General features: G+C 37.4%; 1 protein-coding gene across 1 annotated transcript; it reads left to right on the forward strand.

The window, feature by feature from the left end:
• The first annotated feature begins 1592 nt into the window (after window positions 1–1592).
• Window positions 1593–10167, forward strand: TRIM42 (tripartite motif containing 42). Its single transcript, XM_010286524.1, has 5 exons — window positions 1593–1948; window positions 3958–4664; window positions 5973–6787; window positions 7510–7737; window positions 10078–10167. The coding sequence occupies exons 1-5, from the start codon at window positions 1593–1595 to the stop codon at window positions 10165–10167; spliced, it is 2196 nt and encodes a 731-aa protein (XP_010284826.1).
• Window positions 10168–10415: the final 248 nt, after the last annotated feature.

A 10415-nucleotide genomic window follows, 5' to 3' on the forward strand; every position in this document is an offset into this window, starting at 1 on the left:
AGTTGCTATTAACCTCTGCATTATGTCAAAATGGAAAAGAGTGTCCAGGTATCAGCACGTGGCACACAAGACATACTTTTTGTTTCTTTCCTTACTCCCCAACTTTCCTTCCTCAAAAACCCCAATATGTATTCATTAATGTTTTGCAAAAGAAAAGCAGACAAGCATGACAAGATACATTTTTTCTAATGATCGAATTCAAAAGCCTTTCAATATCCAAAAATTAAATATGCACAATAAAAAAGCATTACCATTGATTAAACTGGAAAGGTAAGTGGAATCAATAACATCCATTAAAGGTCCAGGTTATACTATGGAAGGCCGTTCAGGACACAGATCTAGTACTTATGCATGAAAATCCAATTGATACAGTAGGCTATAATCATTCCAAAGAACCTATTATGGCCCATCATGTAAATGGTTACACATAATGACACAGCCATTATGGTCTGTAGGGCTCTGGATCAGTGAATTAAAATTTCTCTAGGTAGAACAGACTGAGCAAATAGGCTCAAAGGAGCTGTTACAATAAATTCTATCAAGACCTATCTTAGTAACTCCCAATTATACGTTAACCCATTAACACAAGTTGAATTGTTAAATTTTGGAAAAATGTAGTTACCTACAGCACAAAAGCCACCATTAAGAGTCAGTATTCTTGAATATGTACCATATATCACTGTCCTTTACAGTTTCAAATTTCAAATTTCATTTTTATTTAAAATTATCATATCTATAAATAGGTTAAAATGCTATATAAATCTTGGAATAAGTCAACTAAATGAAAGAAAAAGGTTCCTAATACAAAGTAACTAAAGAGTAACTGAAATGTTTGATACTGCATTTCTAGGAGAGTGGCCACCTTAAGGAAGGGCAAGAAACACACTTGTACTCAATAGGGAAAAAAAGGCAGGTCCACAGCAACTAAGCAATTACACTGAACCTACCATCCAAGTCTAGTTCTCTTTTTCAAGCCTTGAAGGAAAGGGGAATTTGGTCGGGGGGAATGAACAGCATACATTGTTCAAGAGCATAAACAGTGGCAGAGAAGGGCTTCAAATAATTAAGACAGTTACAAGGATATGCTTCAAGATGGATCTCAAGTGTAAGGTTCTTTTGCGTGTGCTAGTTATATTTGAAGTCTTATAGAGGCCTGATGAGAAAACTCTCACTGTTAGGGCCTGATTCAGGTGGTTTGCTTACAGTACCCAGCTGAGCTGACAAAATTCCTCTGAAGTGTGTGGTCCTAACAAGATAGCGGCCCTAGGGTATCTAAGCCAACTGCACAAACTCCCCAGGCAATTAATGAAGAGTGAGGTAAATGCTCTCAAGGAATTCAGGAAGAAGGTTATAGTCATCGTGATATATAGATGATGTTAATCACTGTATCAGGTACCTATGCATGAAATTCTGCCTGTGCCCTTATTTGAATATCTCACTGTGACATCACCTTCCGATTAGAATGAAGCACATTGCCATAGCACAGCGCTTGACCCAACAGTCAGAGCTTGTGTCTTTTGGAGTCCTGTTGCTGTAGTGTGCAGAGAAGCTGAAAGTATCAATGAACTTTCTTCCAAGTATGTGACAGTGGGATGGATGAAAATGGGCATCCCTGTTCGATCTGGCCATGCAGTTCCAACTGCTGTTACCTGACTTGCCACAGCAGAAAGGAAGAATGCTGCTTGTGTTGGCGCTTCTTGTTTACCAGTGAGCAGAACTGCAGCTGTTTCCCATGTCCATATGAAGAAGAAAAACCTTGCCAGTGCTGCCACTGCTCATGTGCAGAGCATGCAAATTGCTGGTGGTGCTGCTGCTCTTGTTCAACTTACCCAGGCTGCAAATCCTGCTGCTGCGGTGGAGAGAATTCAGCTTGTCAGTATTATGAAAGCAAGTGCTGCAGAAGCTCTGTCGATGAACCACATCATTCAAGAACACCAGGAACTGTTCAGTAAGTGGACTTAAGGGCTCTTAATTTCTAATTTACATTATACCTTAATGGATTTGTTGCATTTAGGAACATATGATCTTTTGGCTCGTCGAAGCTACTTCGAATAACCACAGGATATCATTCTTTGGAGAAACAGAAAAAGTAGCTTTATCTTGATACTAGTGAAATCTTATGCTCATTACTCTAACTGGGGCAAAGACCACTCCAGAACATGACTGCACTTGCAGTTAGGACCACACAATTTCCAGACAAAATCCATTAATGACTAACATATGCTTAAGCATTCTCAGGGTAAAAAAACTACATAGCAACAAGAAGGAAGACGTACAGAGAACCTTAAAACAAGGAAAAAATCAGGAATGCGTTTGTAGCAAGAGTGGTGCAGGCAAGGATACAGGGAAAACTGGAGTAAAACAAAGAGCAGTAAAACTGCTGTTAACTGGAAGTGGAAGGAAACAATTATATTCAGAATAACACAAAAAAGAGACAAATAATTACAAAGGCTCAAGCAACGCTGCATGGAGAATGGAAGGAAGGCATAGTAACAGTCTTAATAGATAAAACTGGTAATCAGAAGGGAAGGGGCTGCTTCTGCTGCTACAGAAATGCTACACTACAGAGCGCTCGCAAAAATGTTAAGGGGCAGGGGGCAAGGGGAAGGGAGAAATGAAGTTTATCACAACAACTCCAGACTAGTATAGTACCAAACTGAGAGGAATTGACAGGACCTCCAGAAATGCACAGTTAATTCCTACCTAGGTAAACTTTAAGAGCAGAAGGAATCCTCACAGCAACAGAAGATTTGATTCTTTTTGGTTTATTAGGGGTTTTTAATTGTTGTTTAGAAAGACAGAAAAAGCAGGTATTATGGTTGAACATTTGGGGAGAGAAGGTGGGAAGGAAAGCACTAACAACATGGATGCTAAAGTGAAGCACAGCAGAGGCCAGACTGTAGAGGCCTAGCACCAGATGTCCATTTTGAATAATGATGCTCGTGTCAAGGCTATGGAAAATATTGAAGGAGGCATTAAAAAATTAATATTATATCTTTTAAAGGATAATGTCCACAGGCTAAGATGCAGATTACAACTATCAAGATTTGACGAGAATAGGGATTAGCAGATCCTGAAAATCAGTCCTCTTCTAAACTAAAATAGAATAATAAAAAAAGAAATCCCCGTTTAAAAGTCTTTGCAATTAACATAGAGAATCAGTGACAATAAGGCTGCTACTAACACTAAGAATAAAGGTAATTAATTCTAGAAATCAGAAATAATTCAGAAGTGAGTGATTTCTTAAATGACTAAAAATTAGGATGCTCATATATAAATGTGTGTTATGTTAAGCAGGAATATTTCTTCAGTACTTTTTTGGAAATAGTAAAACACTTAGTTGTGCTACTTTCTTGAGGAAATATTCCTTTTTGAAAATGCAAAATAAAAACATTTAGACATGTATTGTTTTATGTATTCATTAAAAAGAAAATATTCTAAAACGAGTACCAAAGTTGTTGTAAAGGAAGGCATTTAATACCCTCTGAAACAAAATAATGGGTTTCATTTGAATTGCACAAAATGTTTTTCTTCACTCTAGTTATTTGTTGTTTACATTTTGAAAAATAATCAAACAAGGAGAGAAAATACATTTCATTTTGTGCTAAACTAAACAGTATTCTTCTATTCGTTTGGCCACCAGCAATAACTCAACAAATGTATACTGACCTACAATGACTGAGATGTCTGCTTATTGTTATTGTTGACAGCAGTATTCAACATATAGTGAAATAACTATGGAAAGAAAATATGGATTCTTGATAGTACTAAGCCAATTGTTTAAATAAAGATTCCAGTCAGAATAAAAGGATGATTGGTATGCAAAGTAGAACTGCTTATGTTATAATTTTGTGTCTTAGATGGTACTGTAATATTCAGATTTTTTTTTTTTTTTTTTTTTCAGTTCTCAGGATTATTTGTTTTGTGTTTTGTTTTTTTTTAACCAATATTATTTAGGTCAAAAGATGCCATGTCAAGATTTAGAACTAGGAATAATGCATCTGTCATTACACCAGAAAGGAACGCCTCCAGCCACGCTTTCCGTGACCAGCTTGCCTGTCCACTGTGTAAGCAATTGTTTCTCCAACCATTTATGCTGCCGTGCAATCACTGCATTTGTGAGAAGTGTATAACTAAAAGCAAGACCAAAGCTGAAGTAACTGAAAACTTTTATATTATCATATGCCCAGTGTGTAGCAAAGCACATTGCCTCCCCTACACAAATAAAATTCAGCTGAGGAAGAATTACCTCAGGGCAAAACTAGCCAAGAAATACATGCGCAGACATGGCTATCTGAGGTGGAGATTTGACCATAGTGAAAGACCAGTCTACTGTGAAACTTGCAGGGAGAGAAGAAGAGTGGCAACGAAAAGATGTAGAACATGTGGAATCAATTATTGTAATGAATGTCTGCATTTAAATCATAGAGAGAATGGTGCTCAAGACCACATTTTCACCAAAGCACATCAAGAAGATCATGAACAGTGGCGCTGCTTACTGCACAGCAACTCAAACCTCTCTGAATACTGTCTGGATGACCACGAACTGATCTGTGGGTTCTGCAAGAACTCACTGCACAGTGATCACAAGACTATTCCCTTGGCAGTCGCATGTTCAAGAGAGGCTGCTTCCCTTTTTGATACAATTGCAAAATTTAGAAAAGGTTTGTATTTCTGCTGCTTCTCACACTTCCCCACGCCTCCTCGGGAACGAAACTTGAACATATGGTTGACAAGCTGTATTAATTCTCTGCACAGCACAAGAGTCAGAAAGGTGGTGTGTTCTCACTGTAGAAACACAAAAGGAACAAGCCTGTAATTGTGGCATCGTGAGCCAGACTCAACTATTAGAGAATGAAGGATCTGTATGTGGGATGGGAACAGAAATGTGCATCTAGGGAGGGGAACCTTCATTTCATAATGCAGGACCTAGCATGGAATAAACACCAACTACAGCTGCAGAATAAAATGGTGAATATCTTTAATCAGAAATATATGCTTCAAGAGGAACTGCTTCTGCCCCTGCAGGCAAGTTATGAATTATCCCTCTTCAGTCAGTTTTATGCTTATGCCCATGCTGACTAAGAGGCAAAGTGGTCATGTTTTTCTGAGGTAACACAGCAATGTCACTCCTTTTAACTAAGACTTAATCCATAGCAACTAAGGGGCTGAACACAGACCGCAATTTTATGAATTTCTTTAAATTTTTATCTTTGCTTATAACTTCACCAATGTTGGGGACATAATGAACTTGCATGGAAAATAACATTCAGAGAGGTAAAAGTGAACCATGCACAATGAGAAACAGCTGGAAGTATTAAATTCTGAATTTTGGAACAGTCTTAAATCTGAGAAAATAAGCGATGTAGATTATTTGTGCAGGATTTTGTGACATTGTTTCCTGATGTTAGCTGAATGCCACTGGAATTTACTATCAGCCTTTGGTATTTTTGACTCTCTTCCTTCACAATTCACAATCTTTAGTGTCAGAAGAGTTAATCTCACCTTCACGTAACAGCCATCAGAAGAATGTACTACCAGCCACAGACATAATGTGCGTTATGCAGGCACATTTGCTGCCATTGTCTTAACTTCATACTGGCATAGAGAATTTTCAAAAACAATATAGAGCTACAATAAATTAAGCTTCAGGATTTCCCATGTAATAAAGTAAAAATTATCAAGCCCATTTTGGGGGAGATAAATTTGAGTGAGGAAATAATAATAAACTGGCAATTACTGTTGAATTTTATACACCCAAATGTGAACATTTTAACCCAAACAACTTTCCTCAGGTCTTACCAGCAGCGGAGAGGAGAAAAAAAAAAAACAGAATACTTATCCCTGTCCCACGTTCTACCAAACCTGAAGATTTGTTAAGCTAAAAATCTATCATTCTGCCTCTTGTAACCGCTACATTTTAATATGAATTTGGAACTACTGACCTGACGCTTTCGTTTTTTTTCTTACAGTACGCCAAGGAGTTGATAATGATCTAATGGAAGTTATTCTGTTAAAAAATAATTTCAAGACCTATAAGGACACCAAAAGGAAGGAGATCAGAAATGGATTCTTAAAATTACGTATGGTTCTTCATGAACAAGAAAAGGAGATGATGGAGTTGCTTGAAAACATTGAACTTAAAAAACAGAAAGAAATTTCAGAATACATAAACTATACATCCAGTCAGCTATCATATATGGATGGCCTTATTCAATACTCTAAAGAGGCTCTCAAGGAGGAAAGCCAAGTTGTGTTTCTGCAATCTGCACACTGCTTAGTGAAAGAAATAGAAAATGCAGTTCCTTTCATTTTCCAACCTAGTCCACATCTAAGAGAAGATCCCTTAAGAAAACTTCAACTCAACTTTGATGAACTTTTCTCTGTTTTACAGGGACTTGTCCCATCCCTTAGTGGAATAAAGCAGTCAGAAAGTAAAGCAGAAAAATATCCCTATTCTTTTAACCCAGAGATAATGGTTCCAAGGCATGTTTCAAGTACTTACGAATCCAAGCAAGCAACATTGTTCCGCAGCCCATCTTTAAATTCCTTGTTTGACTTAGGTGTGCTGTCTAAAGACACTGCCAGAAGACCAAGCTCTACACCTCCCCATCATTCTACACAGAGTAATGAAGTGTGTGCATACCAGGAAACAGCTTGTGAAACTCCAAGAAAAGAAAGAAAACATCAGATTGTTAACTTTTCAAGTCCAGAACCTACAGACAATGAATCAGTCCCAGGACCTGTTGTTATATACCAGACTGTTGTTCACTCAAGATCTGCCAAAGTAAGACATTAATAAATTCTAAATATATACAAGAGACTATCATATTTTCAGGCTGTTATAGAATTTGAACCCATAAAAGTCTGAATAAATAAGACTACAATTTCAGGTCAAATACGTTAGTTGTAGGAGACAATGCATTTCAAACTCACCTTTTGAGGTTAAACTGAACCATAAATTGAATCATATCACATTCCTACTGTAGTCAATAGGATTGTTATATTATTACATATGTGATATAAATATGTTAAATGAAAGGTCCAATGCAGAAAGAAATAGATGTACTATTAGATTAGATATTTGTATTTAAATATCTGTACATCAGATCCAATAATTCGATCCTGGTCTTGGCCTTCAATGTGACGACATCATATCCGTGAAATTTTCCTCATTACGTATTTCACAGATGCTAACAAGATCAGGATGCCAGTTGCATAAGATCCAAAGTGCATGTTGCAAAGTGATGACTACTTTCAGCCTGCATTACTTTTAGTGTGTTAGAGGAGAGTACTATGAAAGTCCCAGGAAGAAGCTTAGCATTTTCCAAGTAAAACCACAAACTTCCTATCTTCCACATATATTCCATGCTATGGTTGCAATGTCAGCTGCACTGGCATTTCAAAATTAAGATCTGCCAAACAGAGGCCTTCCAAAAAAGCAAAAATGAGAATGAGCAAAAATAAAGAGTACTTAATTGTGTACTACAGATTTTTTTCTCTTCACAGATTTACTGGACTTGTCCTACAGAAGAAGTGGATTTCTTTGAGGTAGAGTTTTATGAAGTTGCTGGTATTGGTCCTGATAACATTGCCCAGACACAACTAGCTGGCCAGCTAAGCAAAATACAGCAGCAGAACCTTGAGATACATAATCTGGATGCAAATACAGAATATCTTTTTAAAGTCCGTGCTGTCAATGCAAGTGGGCGAGGAGAATGGAGTGAGATCTGTAAGGTATTGTAGATTCTTTCTATGCTTCATAAAGTTGCCTTAACTTTCTTGCCTCCACAATTGTTTTTACCCCATGTATTTATGAGAAAGACTGCTTAAATGGAATATTGCTCTTCACTTACCTAGGCAAGTGATACTAATAGTTACAGTGGATTTCTCCGTACCTTCTTCTTTCTAGCTCAGTTTGCAACTGCTTGACCTATGTAGAACATTTCTCATTTTTTCTAGCAGGGATGCTTTGTCACAATTACATCAGGAAAGTCATTGTAATTCATATTACTTCAGTACTGAGAATACCTTTGCACTAATCTCTCTGAACACACAGAGTAAGAGTATGAAAGAGTCAGATCCAAAGGTTTTAATGCTAGAACAAGGTGGCAATCATTAACAGAGAGAAAACAAAGATAAAATTAAGAATATTCTTAATTTTTCTTCTCAGAATTGTTCTTTCTGCACACAGCACAGTCATACTAATACTCCAGAGAAACACAAACTCACTTAACATCTGCTGTAATTTATGGAAGAGTTTCATGGCAAATGAAAATGAGACAGCATATATGACAGACTTTTATAAATCTTCTTTTAAAAAATAACTACCTCTGTTCCTTTTGCATAATATCAGACTATTTTACCAGTTACACTACACAGAAAGCTTGGAAGAACTTCTTTTAAAAGAAAATACGGCATTGGATTTTAAGTAGGGGATTTAGTCAGAGCAATATCATTCTTCATGTGTAACAGTTACTAAGTCTATGAGGGAATATAACTGTGGTGGCTAGGCACCAAGCTATGAAGAGGAAGGGGGTGACAGAAAGTTTTGTTAGCAGCTACTACCTCAATCTTTGAACTAAAGCTGATGCCATGCCAGTGGTACCCTGAAATATGAAATCCCACAAAAGAGGTTATTCGGCCATAGGCTGTTATTTAACATTACAAGCAGATTTTCCAAGTCTGTGTGCAGCCCTCATAAGCAGAACAGAAAACTGTAGTCTCTGTGCTTTTAGGATTGAGGGAACTTCTCTCTGCTTAGCCCAATAGCGTGACTGTTGGCTTACAACTTAATTGCAGTTTCCTCAATTTCAGCCATTTGTCAGTGTGTGAAACACCATGGAATTACCACTATATCCTTGTTACATGATTGTAGAAGCTGTTACAGATGGCATGACCTCTTTGCCTAAGAAGAGTTCAATACAGTTGACTAAATATAGGCTCCTAAAGCCTCAAGAAGTGCCCAAAGGTATCTAACATACCTGCACAGGGCTGACAGATGACATCAGACTTGGAAGATGCACTTCTAGAGCAGAAACTAGGAAGAAGGCAGGTTACCCTCGAACACCTAAACAGGCAAAAGGTGTTCATGATTTTGGCACCTGGATCCTTATTTAAAAGTTAGTTGAAGGAATTACACTGCACTGCCCTGAGTAAGGTAATGAACAATATAGGGGATATTTTTGAGTAAGTGTTGAGGTTGTGGAAGATCCTAGATGAATGACAGAAACTGAAGACTGCCTTGTCATCCAAACTGTTGTATTAAATAGCTCTGGCAAGCCATGCAAAACTGTGCCACAAGACAACTGACAAGGAATCCTCTACTAATGAAATTCAGTGCTGCCTGGAGACTTTCAACAGAGTAGGCAAAAATATATTGCACCAGAGATAAAGGGTTTTTCTGCATCTGCCATAGAAGAAGGAATGAGAAACACAATGGATGCAGTTAGAAAACCAGGAAGGGAAAATACTGGAATTCTGCAATCCTTCCTCTAGTTGCTGCCAGTACTATCACTCTTGGAAGAGGTGCTTCCCCACCACTTCTCAATGACAGTGGCAGCCTGCAGCTGTTCACAGTGGCCTGCCACAAATGCCAATAGACTTTGTGTTCCTTAACTTGTCTCTTGAGACTGTCAACCACAGAAACAGTGATGATTCTAATGATGGTTTTGTTGCTTTTTAACTTTTTATCACACACAATTAAACCTTTGGAAGGGAAAGCCAAATGCACAATGACTTTTAATAGGATGCAAACTTCTAAATCCTGTGGTCGTATCTGAAACTCTTTCCACCAGAACCTAATGGCTATATACATTAATCACTGTAATGTTTGCCACCAGACAATTGCTTGCCTTCAATGTAATTTTTTGGAAGAGCTCTATTTCCATTTTTCCTCCAAAATAAGTACTTAGACTTTCCAAAGTTTAACAGAGATAAGACAGTTTGACTGCTTTGAAAATACTACTGTAAGTGGTAAGTTCTTTTGCAAACAGACACTAATTAAATCTTATCCCCAAAATAATAAATACATGCACTTCTTCTGTACTTTAATACAGTCTTGTTTTCTACTTCCAGATAATCACTTCAGATGAATATGGGAAAATCAAAGACAGGTGGGAGAAGCAGAAGAGTGTTCAGGGTGCTCTGCCGACACCAAATAGATAAACAAGGAATGAAATCAGGCATTCTTTTTTTTTTTTTTCTTGAAGAACTGGAAAATGTGTATGCTTTCTTATGCAATATCCCATTTTCCACTGAAGTTAGCAGCCAGAGATCTAACAGTGAGCTCTTCAGACTCTTATTGCTTTCTGGCAAATAATAATAAAAAACCTCTGCCTTTTCATTATCTTTTCTTTTTCCAGATGTAGCACCAAGACCTAAGGAAAATGCTATGCCATGCATAAAAATATAGT

Source organism: Phaethon lepturus, unplaced genomic scaffold (assembly GCF_000687285.1).
Source record: "Phaethon lepturus isolate BGI_N335 unplaced genomic scaffold, ASM68728v1 scaffold27144, whole genome shotgun sequence".
Lineage (NCBI taxonomy): Eukaryota > Metazoa > Chordata > Aves > Phaethontiformes > Phaethontidae > Phaethon > Phaethon lepturus.

What these genes read in the sequence shown, in the direction of transcription:
- TRIM42 (XM_010286524.1), top strand. Translation starts at nt 1,593, where the DNA reads ATGGATGAAAATGGGCATCCCTGTTCGATCTGGCCATGCAGTTCCAAC. An exon ending in AGAACACCAGGAACTGTTCA is followed by an intron (nt 1,949 to 3,957) that starts GTAAGTGGACTT and finishes AATATTATTTAG; the next exon opens with GTCAAAAGATGCCATGTCAA. An exon ending in AATTGCAAAATTTAGAAAAG is followed by an intron (nt 4,665 to 5,972) that starts GTTTGTATTTCT and finishes TTTTTCTTACAG; the next exon opens with TACGCCAAGGAGTTGATAAT.